General features: G+C 35.4%; 1 protein-coding gene and 1 long non-coding RNA gene across 3 annotated transcripts; both read left to right on the forward strand.

Annotated features, from left to right (window-relative positions):
* The first annotated feature begins 1,338 nt into the window (after positions 1-1,338).
* On the forward strand, positions 1,339-3,650 carry LOC148268710 (uncharacterized). Its single transcript, XR_015816888.1, has 2 exons — positions 1,339-2,393; positions 3,452-3,650. It is a non-coding gene; the product is annotated as an uncharacterized LOC148268710 (long non-coding RNA).
* A 2,455-nt stretch (positions 3,651-6,105) lies between these two features.
* ELP6 (elongator protein 6) lies at positions 6,106-10,252 on the forward strand. 2 transcript variants are annotated; one of them, XM_088212995.1, is made up of 5 exons: positions 6,106-6,403; positions 7,713-7,785; positions 8,074-8,270; positions 8,378-8,524; positions 9,817-10,252. In XM_088212995.1, exons 1-5 carry the CDS (start codon positions 6,173-6,175, stop codon positions 9,937-9,939), a joined length of 771 nt encoding a protein of 256 aa, XP_088069121.1. In that variant the 5' UTR covers positions 6,106-6,172; the 3' UTR covers positions 9,940-10,252. The 2 variants fall into 2 exon arrangements, with proteins under 2 accessions (XP_088069121.1, XP_088069122.1); XM_088212996.1 differs by having other exon boundaries at positions 6,108-6,399.
* The last annotated feature ends 10,188 nt before the right edge of the window (positions 10,253-20,440 follow it).

Raw genomic sequence — 20,440 nt, forward strand, 5'->3', positions numbered from 1 at the left:
TCATCCACATGCATAAAGAACTTGCTTGAAAGGAAAGCACTAATGTTGTTTAATTTCTTTTAACGGTCAAAATCTAATAATATTTTTTCATCATAATCAAATAGATATAAAAATACCTTAGGAACAACTCCGAAAACATAGAAAATGTATCACATACTACACCATATTTTATAAAGTAATGACCAGGGTATATTCTTTTAAATCATATAAACTCGAGTTAAGTAAAATAAATTAACTTTATTAATAATAAAAGAGTCGCAAAAGCGTTAAATCCTTTAATATAAAATATAAATATACGTATGAAACTCTAAATTTTCTTACTTATATTATTAAACAAAAATACGAAACAATAACTTTAATATCAGAGTCTAAACTTCAGAAATTTCTTTCATATTACCGCTCACTCTATAGTGGTATGTTCAGTATCTGGAAGGTAATAAGGAAGAGATAAAATACCATAATAAATAATATTATAAAATTACAACATAGTAGATGCAATATATAATTTAGTTACATACAATAGAACATATATCAAATAATATTTTCAAAACAGATACGAATCAAAAGATGAAAATGCAAACCAGAAAACAGATTCATGTTATATACTTCATCACTATTATGGAGGATCAATCAGTTACCATACATTATGTATAGACACATATACTTATCACTAGTTCTTCATGTACCCGAATACGGAACGATATACATGAGTATCTTGAAACACTACTACTTCCCGAATACGGAATGGTTAGGGTACGCAGATAAGATAGTTTCTCCATACACCTGAACATGAAACAGTTATATATGGGTACATACTTATTATTTCGCTAATGCACCCGAACATGAAACGGTTATGTATGGGTACACACTTATTACTTCGCCAATACACCCGAACACAGAACGGTTATGTATGAGTACACACTTATTATTTCGCCAATATACCCGAACACGGAACGGTTATGTACGACTATATTAAAGCATAACATAATACAGATGCTTTTAGAATAACTCATTTCCATAATGAATGATGCAAACATATCAAATTCACATTTTAAAATTATAAAACAAAATAACACTTATATCAAAGTAAGCTTTTAACAAATACTTGCTTAACAAATGAGAAAAATAAATTAAACACGTATACATTTTTATACTGGAAATACGTAAAATACTTCAAAACTTAGTAGGTTATGAATTCATAATATTCATTTATCTTAGGTCCTTATCAGTTATAATCTTAATTCCGGCAGAGTTCTTACTTTATTTATGAATTTTTCCTCTAAAAAATTTGGCAGAATTTCAGAATGATTTTTTGTAGCACCCGGAAAGGAGGAGGAAAAAAAAAAAAAAAAAAAAAAAAAAAAAAAAAAAAAAAAAAAAAAAGGGGGGGGGGCCACGTCAGCAGCCGCGTCAGCAGCCACGTCAGCAGTCCCGGCCAACCAGGGCCTGACACGTGGCAAGATCGCGTCACTCCGAAAGGAGCCACGTTGGCGATCCGCGTGGGTGCGATCCGACGGCCCAGATCAATCACGCGATCGGACGGCCCAGATTCAATCGCACGGACGGCCCAGATTCAATCAAAAACGAACGGCCCAGATTAAAACAAAATAAACGGCTGTGATCAAAAGGCAAGGGGTTATAAATAGAACCCCCACACCAGACCACAAACCCTAGCCGCCAGCCGCTCGCCGGAGAAGACGAACCAGAGGCCGACCGCCGCCACCCGCCGCCGCTCGCCGCCGCACCGGGGAAATTTCCGACCGCCGATCGAGGTAAATTTCATACCCCCGACTCGTTTTTCCCCACTGATTCCTCCTATGGCCAAATCGAAACCGAAATCCCGGCCAAACGGCCGGAATACGCGGCCGAAGCCCAGCGGCGCCGCCGCGCCCCCTCTCGGTTTTTGCCTCCGACGAGGCCCTTCCCGGCCTCCGTTCGATGCAATTTTTATATCACCGTGATCACCATTCTTTTCTCTACAGGTTGACCGGAGCCGAATCACCAAAACACGAACCTCGCCGGAGAGCCGCTGCACCCGAGAGCGCCGCCACCGGTAAGCTCCGTTTTTTCGTGATTTTTTGGCCCCCCGAGGGCCCTAGGGTTGTTTTCTGACAAGGACCAATGCGAGTGTGGCCGAATTCGGCCGAAAACGGCCGAAAACAGTCAACCCGAGGTGACTCGCCGCCGCCAGCGGCGGCGCCGTCGCCGGAGCACGGCGGAGCCGCCGTGCCGGAGTTGCGATTTGGGCCGAAAGAGGCCCTGGGCCTAATTTGGAATTTTTTTGGAACACGTGCAGGTACTGTTAGTGTGTTTCAGTTCCCCGAGAAAAATTCAGGGAAAATTAGGGACAGCCTGCAGGCGCACTGTGAATCGTATTCGGATCTCGAAAACAAGTAAGGACCCCTCACCCTATTTCCTATCACGGTATTAAAGTTCAAAATGATAAAACGGTATTTCTTGAATTAACGCATGTGTGAAATTGCTTAAGGTTGCTAATGGAGCCCGAGTCTAGTGTGATTGAGGATTTACTGTTATTTGGCCTGTTTTACACTGTTTTACAGCTTTAAATGCATTATGGGGTTTGATGTGTTCATTTTACAGATTTGTGTGCATATACTACGTTTTTATTAATTATGGGTTGAATGACTGAAAAACTGATATTGTATGTTGTCTGTTGGTATGAATTACGATTTGCTTGTTTAAATGTGAATTGATGATGTTGATTGAGGAAAAGGAAAATGAAAGATTGTATAGACTGATAATTGTATTATGGGGGTCAGCCTGACTAGATATCCTGGGAGATGGTGGACGGACCGGGTCCGTAGGGAACCCTACCGGGATTGTGGTCTCACATGCCGGACGGGGTATGGAGATCTTATGGTTTTGGCGCCCATACCGGACGGGGTATGGGGACGGCCCGTTTCACCCTCATACCGGACGGGGTATTGAGGTTTATGGTTTTGGCGCCCATACCGGACGGGGTATGAGGACGGCCCGTTTCACCCTCATACCGGACGGGGTATTGAGGTTCATGGTTTTGGCGCCCATACCGGACGGGGTATGGGGACGGCCCTGGAAACTGATTATGAATGTTAAAGGTTAACGGGTAGCGGAACCCCTATGGACCCCCACGGATACTAGTAGGCTGGTAAATGAGAAAAAGGGATATGTTGTACAATGATTGAATTACAAGAGGCGTGATAAGTGTTATGTTTTACAGCTTAGATTATTAAATGATTATGATGATGTTATTGTTTTTCTCATATTGTTTTCATAAATTCCACCAAGGTAAGTGGATGGTAAAGGTTTTCATGTTAATAAACGAGTTTATTGTAAATTGTGCTCCATTGGTCTTTTTGTGGTTTTCTACCCACCTTTATTTCCGTGACGGTGAGATATCGTGATGTTCTTACTGGGCTAGTGTAGCTCACTCCTTAATTAACCATTTCAGATCAGGAAGACATGGTTCCCGAGCCCGTTCCGCAGGAGGACGACGAAGGGGATGCCTAGAGACTCTGTAGACATACGCATAGTTTATCTTCGAGTTTTCTTTCTTAGTTAGTTTAACCTTTTATATTTTAAGTACGTTTGTTTGGTTTTTCGTGTAAGGGATGTTAATTGAAATTTTGATCTCGCTTCCGCATTTGATATATTTAAATACTCATTTCATTTTAATATTTTCCGGGGCCGTTACATTTTTGGTCACTTTCTTGACTAAAAAATATATAACATGATACTCAAAAACTAATTCCAAATATCAAAGAGAAACCGAATTTCAAAAATTAAGAAAAAACTTACATTTCTAACGGTTTATAACTTACTTTTGATCGTAAGACTTATTCTTCTTCTTTTTATCTTTCTCTACTCTCATAAATTTAACAAAGTTTCCCCAATATTTTCATCTAAAACTTCAAAATACTTTCAAATATTACACACTTTGTACTCTCTCTTCTTCCTTCACCTCTATACTTCCTACTATTTTTTTCTTATTCGTAATGTCTCTCCATCCTTTCTCAGATCCCCTGTTTATAGAAGTGAGAGCCACGAAAGAAATATGACTACCATTCTACCTTATTATTTTATCTAAAAGTTGTCACATTTCATCATGATACTTCACTTAAAATGTTACTATTTTTTATATGCCATTTTTTCTATAAAAAAATATCACATGCTAATTCATCTAAAATGTTATTACTTTTCAAATATCACTTTATTTAAAAGTTGTCATTTTTCGTTATCACATTTTATCTAATAGTTGCTATTTTTCATTATACTACTTCATTTAAAATTCTTTTACATTTTCTCATACATCTTCATGCGTATTCTAATTCTTTCATCTTTATCTATCATTTTTCCGTTTAATTCTAAAGTATATTTTTAACCTTATTATATATTTTCAAACATATGTAAAATTAATTTAAATATATCAAATATAAGAAATTAATTTAAAAATATTTTCAAGCTATCACAAAATCTGTAAAATAAAGTCGTATGCGTTCGTTTTTGTAGCTGCTCCATTAATTTTAAGATATTTTGATTGATAAGAATATATTTTCATTAAACTTATATAATTCAAGCTACATAACTTTATTTGGTTATAAATGTCTATAAAAAAACTTTAAATTAATTACAGATGTAGTACTGGAAACTAGATTTTCATAATTTTTCAAGACATATTCATCGAATTTGGACTTAATTTGAAGGACCAACCCATAATATAAAGTGGCATTTGATTATGACCCATAAGGTGCAATTAAGTTTCATTAATTAATTCTTCAATTTGGACTTCTTACCGGGCTCTCTTTTTTTTTTTTTTTTTTTTTTTTTTTTTCTTGCATCTTACTTGCATAATAAATAATAAAAATATGAATTATTTTATTATGCTCTTATTTGAATTCGAATTCCATCTTCTATAAAATCTAACAAAAATTATTACAAAACATTAAAATTTTGAATAATAATTACCTACATACATATCCTAATTTTAAAAATTTAGACATCTTCATATAGCAAAGTACCAATACACTTTGGTGAATTATATTTGCATCCACTCTAACAAATCCTCATTTTGTGATTATTTTTGTTCAAAATTTTTTTTAAAAAAATGTTTTTGATTTTTAAAAATTTAAATAATTCATTTATAAATTCACATTTAATTCAATTATATTTTATATTAAGATAATAAGTTTTTGAATCTACATGTAATAAAATACGTAACTTAAAAATTTTTATTTTAGATTATACCAAAATTGAGAAAATTGGAAATTTATTACCTTAATTGCACATAAAATTTTATATAAGCTGAATTTTTTTTTATATTTTATTTTAAGAAATACTTAATTATTACATGTTTAAAATAAGTATTGGTTTATATATAAATTCTACGAAAAAATTTTAGATTTATTTTAAACATAAAAATATTGCCGTATACATGTAGAAGCTTTCAAATCTTATAATTTTTAATTATTTATAGTTATTAATTAATTATATTTTATTATTATTTCAATTATTATTTATCGTTATTTTTAATATTTAGAAAAACTAATTTTAGCGGCGGAAACATCTAGGAAATGAAACTGCTATTTCTATTTTCTTTTGGGGTGGGTCAACACGCGTATGATTCTGAGGAGATTATATTTGATATAATATATATATACATAAAAACAATATATACATACACTGTAATTTTGTATTAATAGTTTTTGCTTTACAAAACAAAAAAAAAAAAAAAAAATAGTTTTGTGAAATCATAAAAGCCGTAATCCCGCATATGTATCTTTTGACGAGAGAATCTAGGGTACTTGTCGCCCATACCAAAGTATGGTCTACCTCTATATGTTAGTTTATACGGCCTTCTTTCAAAAACTTTTTGACCCATTTTTAGTTTGAAGCAAATATTTCAAGATTTGATTATTGTGATATCTATTTTATTAATTATATTCAGTAAAATTTAATATGAAAAATATTATTATAGTTTAAAATTTATTTTCTAGAATATTATAATTGATATTTAATATTATATTATACTCTTAATAACAAAAAATATTAACTCCCTGAGTAAATCCTGATTAATTCAACCCAAACTAAAACCCTATTAAATAATAATAATTAAAACCTAGAACGCCACAGTTTCTTGATACGTTTGCAGAATATTGGAACAATCAGCAAAATCATGGATCGAACGTGGAACCTGCTCGATCAAGCCCTAGGGTTCCATCAGTCAGTGGAGCCATGGACGCTGGGCGGGCGGTTGCTGGTGATCGAGGACTGCGTCGAGACCAGCGGCTCCTTCGTCCTTCACCAACTCATAAAACGTGCTCTCTCTCCAATTTCCATGAATACCCTCATTTTCCTTGCCTTCTCTCGTCCTTTCTCTCACTACGATCGCATCCTCCGCAAGCTCGTACTCTCTCTCGCTCTCTATAGATACATATTAGCCTCTGTGTGTGTGTGTGTGTGTGTACGTGCTAGTGGGTTTTTTTGGGTCGTTGTATATGCTAGTATATATTGATTTTCTTGAAAAAGCTGCTGCTTTTTTTCTTCTCCTTTTTTCCTACCTTGTGATTTTTGTATGCTGTGTGAACTTGTTTTGAGTGATTCTGGTTTAAGGTAAGTAGTCGGGTTGGAATTGATGCACTCTAGGCTTGGAAGATGAAAATGGTCGTCTTTGTTGATAATGGAGAATGAAGACTAATGAATGTGCTAATATGAGTGATTTTATCAAATTTTTGAAGACTATTAAAATTTCCCTGGGCGTGCCAGTTGATGAACGTAGAGAAACATACTATAGATAGTTGGGATACGGTGATTATGTTCAATTTAAGAAAATTTTCAGTTTCGCACTTTACTCCAAGTGCAGACAGAAGGCACTTCGGCTTTCTGTGGGTTTGATTTATTTCAGCCTGGGGCAGTAACTTTACTAGACATGGATGTTGTGCCTATGTAGCAACGCTCTCAAGAAAAGAATTAAGTCAGTTATTCATAACTGACAGGCCTTTGGCTTTATCAGAGCATGACTAGAAAAAGGACTTCTGGGATGTTATTTTACTTCTGTAATGGCTTAACCAACTGGAATATGCCTATTTTGCACTCTGTTCCCTATAAAGAAGGGAACTTGGGGGCGGGGGAAAGGAGGAGTGTTAGGAAGGTATCAAAAAAAGTTTGATTATGGTACGTCAGAAAGAGAAAAGCCAAAGATTTTGCCGAGGTCGGAAGTTTTAGAGCCTGTGTCAAACAGTTATTGATAATCACTAGGGGCATGATATGCCAATTCCCCAATGAGCTGTCTTGTGTACTTATATTTCGAGGAATGAAAATTGCGTGGAGATATGCTCGTTTCAGCCGTTTAAGGAGGAGTGGAACACATGAAAAGTGATTTGATTAATACACTGTGACCTTCTTTATTGTCATCGTACACATGTTTTTTGTCGAGTTTTTACTGTGACCTTTTTGATATAGTTGTGGTTGTCTGCAAGTTGCTGCAATAACTGGGTTTTTACTAGCAGAGAATTTATTTTTGAGATGATTAAGGAGTAAGATATTGAATTGAGAGATTTTAAGACCCATAGGTATTTTCTATGTTTTATAGCATGAGTTCATAAAAATTTTTAATGAGTAGGTTTTTATTATTGAAATGTGTTTATTCATTGGTTCATTTATGAAACTTTTCAATCATATAACTGATTATATTTGGTCTTGGCTTCATTGCACAGGGTTGCAACTTAGTTGCACAAAGGAATTCTAATAGATTCTTTTTCCTTGACATGCTTATGCTGCAGTGTCCAGGTGAGGAAATCAGGTAAAATGATTTTTGTGTGAACTTATTTAAGTTGATATATGTTAATTAAAGTTTGTTGATTTAGAAATCATGTTTGGCGTCTTGAATAGTAATATTTGCTAGTTGATATGCTTCATTAACTATTTACAGAAGATAAGTTTTTGTTTTGGCATTTTTGTTTTCTTTCCATAAAATGTTAATGCTATTGCCCAGACGAGAAAATTAGTTTGATATAGTGTTTCTTTCTAAGGCTGTATTCATGACAAGAAATTATTTTTAACTGGATTCATGGGCAGATGGAGAAACAAATGAAGGTGGGCTTGTAGCTTTGTATGGAAAAATACAAAAAATTATTTGTAGCTTACCTGACATCAAGAAGAACCAAGTTACTTTGATGATAGACGATGTATCTCTCATGGAGGTGGCTGCTAATGGGTGTTCAAACCATGTCCTAGACTTCCTGCACTATTGCCACACTTTAACATCTGAATTTGTAAGATAGTTGCTGAACTTTCTACTTTTGTCTAGTGTTTTCCTGTATTTCATGGCTGTGTCAAATAATGCAACTCGTTTTGCATTCTTACATAGCTCTTGTTTTAGGACTGTTCTTTGGTAGTACTTAATCACAAGGATATTTATTCAACCACGGAGAGGCCTACATCCATGTTACAGATGGAGTACCTTGCAGACATTCTAATTAAGGCAGAACCCTTGGCCACTGGTTTAGCAACTGATGTGCACGGACAGGTATTTTCTAATATGCTTTGCTTGTAGTGAGCATTCTCTTAACAACCAAGTCTTTGAAAAGAATTAGTCTGGCTTGTTGCTAAATAGTAGTTGGTGAGGCAGGTAATTGCCAGAAGTTAACAGGTTAATCTGCTTTCTTTCTCTAGCATTTATCCTTTTAAGAATTTCCGCTTGGTGGGATCCTCACAGACGAAAAAAAGATTGCAATCAGTTTGATAATGATCGAGCGACATTGCTTGTTCACTGTGATCCCTGAATACTTTATATATGATGCGAAATGGATCTTGTTTAGAGATTTCTCTTGAAGCATAGAAATTGGAATTTGAAGAAGAGGCTGGATGAGTTCTGGACACGCATCAGATATAGGACTATTGATTCAATCACGGAGCTAGGACGCCTAGAATATGGAACCCTTGGGCCTTTTGATTCCATGTGTTAAATTCTGCATTGTGTTAGTCAGGAAAACATGAGAATAAATTTCTGTTTTAAGATTAGAATTATATCATTCTAAGAGCACCAAGTGCAACCAAAGAATGACATATTAGCATATAACAAATCAAAATGTCAATAAGATTTTCCAGAATTTATATATAGGAGGGGATGACCAGTCCATAAAATACTCAAGGACAACCAATAGTCTTATATTAGGAGTAGAGTAAGTGACCCAAATGATACGGTTGTTTTCCTTTCTATATGACCCACAAAATGGACTTAAGAGTGAGGTTGAGTAGTTTCTCTCTCGCTTTACAAACTCTAATATCTTATCAAGCCCAAATCTCCTGCTTGATCCAGCCATCACCCAAAAGAAGTTATGAAGGAATAAGGCAGAATCCAATAACCTTCTAGCCTCTGACTGTTGCAAGAGAAGACAATAATGGGATTCTTGCTCCTTCAATACATGCTCATTGACCAAATCTTTCCTCTCTTCCTTAAGTTGTCTATGGTCAGGATTCTTTGCCCAGCTGTTTCCCAAGAAAAAAATTTCATGTGCTTACGAGGGGCTCTAGATGCAAAACCATTATGTTTCATATCCAACTAATTCAGACCAAAGGGTGGATGGTTTTTTGATTTATGATTAAATTTCTTCTAAAGATGGAAAGGTCTATGTGAAATCCTCATAAGCGAATAAGCCTTGATTATGACTTGTATTCCTTCTTGACCAAATGTCTTGCAAAATAAACATATCAACCAGCTTGTAAAGCACTTACCATTTCTCTGATTTTATTTCCTCTTTGATCTGCTGTGAACTTTTTTCCGAGAAAAATTTCTCATATGTTTAACTTCTCTTGCAGTTGACAGTTTTGAACAAGGGGATGCATAACCAACAAGGGAACTCAACAAACAAGTTCCATAATTTTCACTTCAGAGTCAAAGAAAATTGTGTTGAATATTTTTATCCCGGGAACCGGAGTTAAGCAAACGAACTACTAGATTTTCTGGCCAAAATTTTATCGTTCGATCTCCATGCTTGGGATGATGATGCATTGGCAAAAATCTCCAGTTGCATAACACTGTTGGGTAGATGCCGAATATTGATTGCTACTCAGAAACTTGTGTTGTAAGGAAACTCTGACTTTTTTCCTGTTTAAATTTGTTCCCAAGATAAGAGAAGTACTCCAGAATTTTTAGAACATGCGTTCTGCCCTTCCATTCACATTTATTTTTTAGCCTGTGTATTGAAAAAAATCTTTGTATAATTTAGTTATAAATGATTAAATTTATAGGTAATGCAACTAGAAGGCCATGTAAATTTTTTTGAAAAACAAAATTTAACTTCCTGGAATTTTATATTGAATTGGAAGGAGAGAAAATTTCTTGCTCTTTTTAGTTGAATCAAATGTCAATCTTGAAATGAATTTAACAGTATCTCCAAATTTTGAATATATTATCAATGAATAATGACGCCATATTGTTAATGAATGTATGACACCATATTCAAACTCTAGCTAATTTTCACGTCTTTGGTTAATTTTGATATGGTAAAGTAACAAAATGCTCAAATTTAATTTAATGTAAATTAAATTAATTTATAATTATAATTTTTTTAATTTTAATTTACTGTAAAAATAAAGAAAATTTGATGGAGGATGAAATTGAAAATGATTTTAAAAAAAAAAGTGAAAATTTGGATTCTATTAGTATTTTTAAAAGAAAAATTGGATAATGAGGGTCAAAATACAAGTTAGAAAATTTGTGCTATGTAGGATGTCCGGTTAGTAGCTCCGACGAATCAGAACGCGTTGCGTGACAACGGACGCTGACGCGGTGCCACGCGGGAGCCCACGTGAGTAATACGCGTGCCCGCAATCAAACGACCCAGATCCATTCATACGCGCACGGATGACCTGGATGCATTCCCTCCCCAAACGCGATCAGACGGCTAGATTTACACGCGATCAACGGTTCAGATTTATTTTTTATTTAAAAGGCGATCGGACAGTTCAGATTAAATCGCGATTGACGGTCCAGATTCACTCCCTATTTAATCGCAATCGGACGGTTCATATCAAACGCGATGGACGACCCAGATTAAATGGGAATGGATATAAATAATGCTTTTCACACCAAATCCTAACCTTCGCCGCCATATAACCTCGCCGGAGAAGAAGACACAGCCGCCGGGAAGGAGAGCCGCCACCATCCGCCGACGCGCCGGAGCTACTTCCAACCACCAAAAGAGGTAAAAATTTCTCCATTTACTCGAAATTTAATTTTAAATACCCCCATGGCAAAATCGGAGCAAAAAGACTGGCTAATTGGCCGAAAACTGCAGGTAAATCCCAGCGGCGCCGCCGTAGGGAATTTCAAAAATCTCATTCGATGAGGCCCTTCCCGATTCCCGTTCTGTGTAATTTTTTCACCATTGTGATAACCGTTTTCTTCTCTACAGGTTGACCGAAGCAAAACACCCAACCGCAATGTGAGCCGGAGGAGCCGCCGCACCGGAGAGCCCTACCGCCGGTGAGTTTCGATTTTTTGTGTTTTTTCGGTCAACTAAGGCCCCTTGACGTGTTTTCTTGCAGGGATTGATGCAAAATTGGCCGTGCCAGAATTCCAGAATTAGCCAAAAATGGGTCCTGAGACTGATTTTGGGTTTTTTGGGATATTTGTAGGTATTTATAGTGCGTTTTAATCCCTGAAGAAAAATTCAGGGAACCTGGAGGCCACTAGTAGGCGCAGTCAACAACTTAGCTTTTCAGATATCAAATTGTGTAAGAATCCATCACCCTATTCTCTGTTATAAAATTGAAGTACAAATAAATAATAATACGGTATTTTATATAATTTAAAAAATATTTATAATTAATTACGGATTACTAATAGAGGCAGAACTGAAAATTATCTATTATTGATTCTGTTGAATTATTTTAGAGTTAATTGCATGATAATATTTCATTGATTGATTTTATAGTTTTGAATGCATGTATTGTTTGATTTATGTGATTATCACTGAATTGAAAAATGGAGACTAAAGAAAAATAAAAAATTGTGTGATTAAGTGAATGAATGAAACGACAGCCTTACTGGATATCCTGAGAGATTGTGGATGGACTGAGTACAATTAGAAACCCTACCATGAACGTTGTCTCATACCGGACGGGGTATCGAGACATGGTAATTTAGTGCACATACCGGACGGGGTATGGGGACAGCCTGTTTCACCCTCATACCAGACGAGGTATTGAGATTTAGTAATTTGATGCTCATACTGGACATGGTATGGGGGCGACCTGTTAATAAAGAATGTTAAAAGAAAGAGTTCACGCGTAGCGGGGACATCCCTATGAACCCCCATGGATACCAGCAGGCTGATGGAAAGAAACAGTTGTTGTTTGATTTATTAAGTATGGATTTACAATGTGTGCATGTTGCCGATTGTATATGAACTTATGATAAGTGCTATGTTACTATCTCTATATGTTGTTTTTATAAATCTCGCTGGGTAAGTAGACGATAAATAGTTTCTTATTAATAAATGCATTTGTTTAATTAAGTACTCTATTAATTGTTTTGATTTTCCACCAACCTTCATTTTTGTGTCGGTGAGTAGCGTGATATTCTTATTGGGGTAGTGTAGCTCATTTTTTATTTAACTATTTCAGATCAAGAGGAATAGGATCCAGAGCACGATCCATAATAGGATTGCGATTAAGATGCTAGTTTTATTTATTTTCTGCTTATTTCCTTATTTTTTTGTATTTCTTTTAAAATGATAATTTTTGTAGTACTATTCGGTACTTTAAATTATTGTGTAAGGAATGTAAACTTTAACCATTCATTTTGTTTTCGCGCTTAATTTATAATTTATTTGCTTTGGACATTCCGGGGTCGTTACAGATTAGACTAAAATGTGCACGAGTACATAGTTTGAAGGTTAATGACCAAAAATAAAAGAGAAAGAAAATGTTAATGACATGTATCTATTTCAAATTTCTCTAAAATATTCCATTTAATTTTATAATTAAAAATAAAAACAATAATTTTATTCTTTTTATTTCGTTTCAACTGTATAGAAAATAAAAATGTAGTTGAAAATTAGAAATATTTCATTTTTAGTCATACAATAAAAAATATGACTGACATGATATTAAAGATATCATATGTAACACCCACAATTTCTTTTGTTTGGGGATTAAAAGATTAATAAATATAATTTTTTTATTATTTTATTATTTTATTTTGTATTATTGTATTTTATTTTATTTAATTTAGAGTAAAAAATAGAATAAAATATAAAGAGGATTTAATTAAAAATAATTTTAGAGAAAATGGGTAAAAATTTAGGTTATGTGGGTATTTTTGAAAGAAAAATTAAAAAATAGGGGCCAAAAAGTAATTTTAGAAAGTTTCACCACGTCAGACGCTGAGTCAGCAGCCCTGACCAACTAGGACGCGCCAAGTGGCAGACGTGCTGAGGCAGGAGGCAACGCGGGGGGGCCACATGGGCGATCTGCGTGCGTGCGATCGAACGGTTGAGGTTCGTTCCTGCGTGCACGAACGACCTGGATGCACTCCCTCCTGAACAAAATCGAACAACCAGATTCAAAAGCGATCAGATGACCGAGAGTGAATCGCGATGGACGGCCTAGATTGGATCGCGATGAACAGTCCAGATTCACTTCCTATTTAATCGCGATCAGACGGTCTAGATCAAATACGATGGACGACCCAGATCAAAAGCAGATGAGTATAAATAACCCAAATATGCACCAAACCCTAACCCTAGCCGCCAGAACCCATCGCCGGAAAAGATGACCTAGCCGCCGGGGAGCTAATAGTCGCCACCCGTCGCTGCATCGGAACCCTTTTTGACCCCCAAAAAAGGTAAATTTTTTTTTGCACGATATTCAATTTTAAGCTCACCCATGGCCAAATCAGAGTGAAAAGACCGGCGAAGCCCAACTGCACCGCCGCGGATAATTTCACAAATCGCCTCTGATGAGGCTTTTTTTTATTCCCATTTCACGTAATTTTTTCACTATTGTGATCACCATTTTATTCTCTACAGGTTAACCGAAGCGAAACACCCAACCGCAACGTGAGCTGGAGGAGCTGTCGCACCGGAGAGCTCTGCCATTGGTGAGTTTCGATTTTTCGTATTTTTTCGGCCAACTGAGGCCCTTTAACGTGTTTGTTCACAGGAATCGATGCAAAATCGGCCAAATTTGGCCGAAAACGGTCGACTTGAGGCGGACTGCTGCCGCAAGCGGTGGCGCCCGTCGTCGGAGCACGACGGAGTCACTATGCCAGATTTTTGAAATTAGCTGAGTGGATCCTGAGACTGATTTTGGATTTATTTGGAACATTTATAGGTACTATAAGCGCGTTTCAGTTTTCGGAGAAAAAATTCAAGGAACCCAGAGACCACCCGTAGGCGCAGTAAACCGTTTAGCTCTTCGGTGTTAAATCGAGTAAGGATCCCTCACTCTATTCCCTATCATAGAATCAAAGTCTAAATTAATAATAATATGATATTTGTGCATAATTAATTACGGATTACTAATGGAGCCCGAATCGAAAATTGTTCTCTGTTAATTTCTGTTGATTTATTTTACAGTCTAAAAGTATGATAGTATCTGATTTATCTATTTTACGGTTTAGATGTAACACCCACTAATTTTATAATTTTTATTATTATTATTTTGATTTTTTTTAATTTATTTTATTTAGTTTATTTTATAATTTTTGAATTTTAATTGATTTATTTAATTTAATTTAATTTAATTAAATAAAAATAAAATAATAATAATGATAAAATTGGGTAAAAATATTATTTGGATTTAATTGAAATTGATTTTGGGAAAAAGGGGTGAAAATTAGGATTTTGGGGGTATTTTTTAAAAGAAAATCGGAAACTGGAGGTCAAAACGTAATTTAGAAAAATTGTACCATGTCAGCGCCACGTCAGCGGCCCAGTCAGCAGCCCTGGCCAACCAGGACCTGCTGCGTGGCAAGACCACGTCGACCCGTGAACGGGCCACGTGGGCGATCCGCGTGCGCGCGATCGAATGACCCAGATGCGTCCCCGCGCGCACGGACGGCCCAGATCAAGCGTGCGCACGAACGGCCCAAATGCACGCGCACGGACGGCCCAAATGCACACACACGGACGACCCAGATTCAATCAAGTACGAACGGTCCAGATTTAATCAAGATGGACGGCTGTGATTAAAAGGCAAAATGGTATAAATAAAACCCCCACAGCTGACCACAAAAACCCTAGCTGCCTGCCCTTGCCGGAGAAGACGAACCAGACGCCGGAGGAGCCGGCCGCTGCTACCCGCCGCCGCACCGGGGAGTTTTCCGACCGCCAATCGAGGTAAATTTCATACCCCGGCTCGTTTTTCAATGCTGAGTTCCCCGGTGGCCAAATCGGAGCTAAACTCTCGGTCAAACGGCCAGAAAACACGGCTGAAACCCAGCGGCGCCGCCGCGCCCCTCCTCAGTTTTTGCCTTCGATGAGGCCCTTCCCGGCCTCCGTTTGATACAATTTTTATATCACCGTGATCACCATTCTTTTCTCTACAGGTTGATCAGAGCCAAATCACCAAAACACGAACCTCGCCGGAGAGCCGCCGCACCCGAGAGCACCGCCGCCGGTAAGCTTCAGTTTTTCGTAATTTTTTGGCCCCCCGAGGGCCCTAGGGTTGTTTTATCGTAGGGACCAATGCAAGTGTGGCCGAATTCGGCCGAAAACGGCCAACCCGAGGCGAATCGCCGCCGCTGGAGCACGGCGGAGCCGCCGTGTCGGAATTGCGATATTGGCCGAAAGGGGCCCCGGGTCTAATTTGGGATTTTTTGGGACACGTGAAGGTACTAGTAGTGCGTTTCAGTTCCTCGAAAAAAAATTCAGGGAAAATTATGGACAGTCTGTAGGCGCACTGTAAAGCCGTATTCAGACCCCGAAACAAGTAAGGACCCCTCACCCTATTTTCTATCACGGTATTAAAGTTCAATAAATGATAAAACGGTATTTCATGAATCAATAGATGTGTGAAATTGTTTAAGGTCGCTAATGGAGCCCGAGTCTGGTGTGTTTGTCGGTCAGCTGTTGTTTGGCCTATTTTACAGTTTTAAATGCAGTATGAGGTCTGATGTTTTCATTTCATAGTTTCGTGTGTATATATCACTGTTTTATTGATTATGAGTTGAATGACTGAGAACCCGATGTTGTATGTTGTCTTGTTTGGCATAAATTACTGGTTTGCTTGTTTGTGTGTGATTTGATGATGCTGACTGAGGAAAAGGGGAATAAAAGGTTATGTAAATTGATAATTGTATGATGTGGTCAGCCTGACTAGATATCCTGGGAGATGGTGGACGGACCGGGTCCGTAGGGAACCCTACCGGGATTGTGGTCTCTCATACCGGACGGGGTATGGAGACCTTATGTGTTTTGGCGCCCATACCGGACAGGGTATGGGGATGGCCCGTTTCACCCTCATACCGGACGGGGTATTGAGGTTTATAGTTTTGGCGCCCATACCGGACGAGGTATGGGGACGGCCCTGCAATCTGATTACAAGTATTAAGGGTTCACGGGTAGCGGGACCCCTATGGGTCCCTATGGATACTAGTAGGCTGGTAAATGAGGAAAAATATGTTGTGTAATGATTGAAATGCAAAAGACGTGATAAGTATTATGTTATACAGTTCATATGATTTCATGATGATGATAATGTTATTGGTTTCGTATGTTGTTTTATGAACTTCACCGAGGTAAGTGGACAGTAAAGGATTTTATTATTGATAAAAGAATTTGTTGTAAATTATGCTCCATTGGCCTTTTTGTGTTTTCTACTCACCTTTACCTCCGTGACGGTGAGATAGTGTAATGTCTTTACTGGGCTGGTGTAGCTCATTCCTTATTTAACCATTTCAGATCAGGAAGACATTGTTCCCGAGCCTGTTCCGCAGGAAGATGGCGAAGGGGACGCCTGAAGACTTCGTAGTTATATTTATAGCTTTTATTTTCGAGTTTCTCTTTTAGTTAGTTTGTTCTTTTATACTTTGAGCACGTTTTTGGTTTTAGTGTAAGGGATGTTAATCAAAATTTTTATTACGCTTCCGCATTTGACTATTTTAATACACATATTTCATTTTAAAATTCCGGGGCCGTTACATTAGACGCATGTATTGCTCACTTACTTGACTACTGTTTGATTTTAGATTTGAGACATGATTACATTATCTATGCACGTTTATTTGTTTATGTGATTATGTTTGATTTGGTAATGAAGACTAAAGAAAAACAAGAAAGTGGTATGATTAAATAAACAAATGAAACGACAGCCTTACTAGATATCCTGGGAGATGGTAGACGGATCAGATATATAGGGAACCCTACCGTGAACGTTGTCTCATACCAGACGGGGGAGACTTGGTAATTTGACGCTCATACCGGACGGGATATTGAGGTTTAATGTCTTGGCGCTTATACTGGATGGGGTATGGGGACGACCCTATAATTGAGATTGTTAAGAAAAAAAGTTCACGTGTAGCAGAGACATCCCTATGAACTCCCATGGATACTAGTAGGCTGGTGAAAAGAGAAACAATTATGATTTGGTCTATTGTTAATGGATATGAATTTACGATATGTTCTACATTACTGATTGTTCATAAAATTATGATATGTATGATATTATTATCTCTATAGGTTATTTTCATAAATTTTACTATGGTAAGTGAACGGTAAATGATTTTATGATTGATAAATGAATTTGTTAAATTTAGTGCTCCATTAGTTGTTTTGATTTTATACCAACCTTTGCTTATGTGCCGGTTATATGGTGTAATATCCTTATTAGGCTAGTGTAGCTCATCATTTATTTAACCATTTCAGATCAAGAGAACCTAATTCCAGAGCTCGATCCGCAAGAAGATTGTGAGTAAATGCTACATATTTTCTATTTTCCATTTGTTTCTTTATTTCTCGTGTTTTTTTCAAAGCATTAATTATGTAATGCTGTTTAATACTTTTAAGTATTGTGTAGGGAATGTAAATTTTAACCTTTTATTTTGCTTATGCACTTAAATTATTATATATTTTTTCTTTTGGATTTTCGGGGTCATTACATCGTATTATTAAATGTTATGTTTTTTATATATTTAAAGTATTTCTTTATAACATATACAAATTAACTTTTATATTTCTAACATTTTCTAAATATGTCTAATGCATTTTTTTTTTATTTTAACAAAACATTTTAAGTAAATTTTTTAATAGTATTAAAAAGTGGTTTAAAAATTTTTGTTATATTTTTTAGAGATGTACAATTTTATTAGATAATAAATGACTCCAACATTAAATTTTGAATATTTTTCTTCTTTACAGGGAATGAAGAAATAATCATCATGATTAAGTCAATATAGTTACGAGAATATCAATCTTTTTAAATAAAAAATAAATATTTTTTTAATTTAAACTAAATAAGGTAAAAATATATTTAATTGTATATATTTTTAAAAGTGATATCAGTGAATTTTTTGTCTTAAAATATTGATGTTATTTTCCTTTATATTTAGAAAAAGAATATTAAATGGAATTTGGAGAAAATAGAAGTAAAGAAAATGAAAGTTCTTTGTTTGTTTATATAAGACATATAAAATTAAGAAAATAAAAAAATATAATAATTGTGAGTAATACTTATTTTTATTAATAAATAATAAGTTGAACAATTAAAAGTTAAAAGTAACAACTTTGACTCTGAAAGTTTTAAACTCTTTTTCTCCCATATGTTTGAATATTAAATTTTAATTTTAAGAAAGTGTTATAAATATTTCTATCTATGTCTATATATTCATTTATTATTGTAATTTAAGTGATGGAGGTTACATTTATCACATTCATTCCTTTGTAACTGATGATGATTTCATGAATCTTGATACAAAAAATATTTTGTTTTTATATGAAATTTGATACCAAAATATACATATAAAGAAGTTATCCTAATATGATACATATGAGATGACTCATAATTATGAGAGAATAAGTTATGCCAAGTATAATTACACATAATAATTTACATTTTTAGTAATATATACTAACTTATAAAATAGAAATTGCTTTGTCCATTATATGTATTTCATAAAGTTTGAAGAAGGTTCCTATTCTTTTCTTAACCTCGTTTAAGGATTCTTTTCTCAACTTCGATCTTTTTCGACAAAAACAAACCTAAAGTTTTTTATCTTTCTTCTTCAAATTTACTTATATAAGAGTTTAACTCATAATATGTAAATGTCCGAAACCTTAAGAAAAAGAATATATATTAAAATAGTAGAAGCAAATAATAGTTATAGTTTACATCATTTACACAGTAAATTAGGATGCCCAATAGAACTATAAAAATATCTTTAAAAGGAGTTAAAATAGCAGAAACAAAGATGAAACTAAAATCCTATGGGGTTAACCTCTATTGACAACTTTAATGGGGTCCGGGAGGTAACTTTTACTCGTAACCCTTCTGTTGTTCAGGATATGAATTTTGGTCTTTTTGATCTGAACTGGTTAAATAGGGGATGAACTACACTACCCAGTAAAAATATCACACTAATCACTGTTACGAAAAATCGAAGATTGGTAAAAATTATAAAACAACTAATGGAACTCTTAATTTTGGTAAATTTATTTAACATAAAACTGTTTATTCCATATTTATTATTACGAGTTTTCAAAATCGATATATAAAGAAAATAACTCAAATAGCATTATGATTTCATTTACAAGTGAGCAAAAATAACAACTTTTATTTTTACCTGCTTACTGATATCTGGGGATCTATAGGGATATCCCTATACGCATGAACCTACTATCCAAATTTGTCAATTAACTGACTGTCCTCATACCCCGTCCGGTAATGGGCATCAAACACCATCATCTCGATACCCCGTTCGGTTTGATGATGAACCATATCTTCCAAACTCTTTTAGTATGAGACTTCTCAGTCCCGTCCGACTGAGATAATATCCACAGTAGGGTTTTCTATGTATCGGGTCTGTCCACCTTTTTTCAGGGTACCCAGTAAACTTTTCATACATAGATTCACATCATTAACCAATTACCAGTTACATACCAATATTTTATATTTACAGATTAACCGTAAGTCATACAAATAGGCATACGTACATCAAGAAATATGATTGAGACATTTATTGCAAAATAATTCAATAAATGAGGGCTATGTAGTTAGGTAAACTAAATAATCGAAAAAATAATTTTAACTAACAATTTAATGCACACAATACAATAGTAAACATTTTAAGCAATACAGGAGAAAATAAACAGTAAACTAGGACAAATATACATTGACCGGTTCTGCCTCAACTAGTGACTTGTAATTATTTTAGGATTTTCTAATTTTCACAAAATACAGTATTATCGATTATTAAGCTTCAATTTAACGTAACAAAGAA

The sequence above is a fragment of the Carica papaya genome, chromosome 2, assembly GCF_054855325.1.
Source record: "Carica papaya isolate Zhongbai chromosome 2, ASM5485532v1, whole genome shotgun sequence".
Taxonomy (NCBI): Eukaryota; Viridiplantae; Streptophyta; class Magnoliopsida; order Brassicales; family Caricaceae; genus Carica; species Carica papaya.

What these genes read in the sequence shown, in the direction of transcription:
- ELP6 (XM_088212995.1), top strand. Translation starts at nt 6,173, where the DNA reads ATGGATCGAACGTGGAACCTGCTCGATCAAGCCCTAGGGTTCCATCAG. An exon ending in ACACTTTAACATCTGAATTT is followed by an intron (nt 8,271 to 8,377) that starts GTAAGATAGTTG and finishes CTCTTGTTTTAG; the next exon opens with GACTGTTCTTTGGTAGTACT. An exon ending in CAACTGATGTGCACGGACAG is followed by an intron (nt 8,525 to 9,816) that starts GTATTTTCTAAT and finishes CTTCTCTTGCAG; the next exon opens with TTGACAGTTTTGAACAAGGG.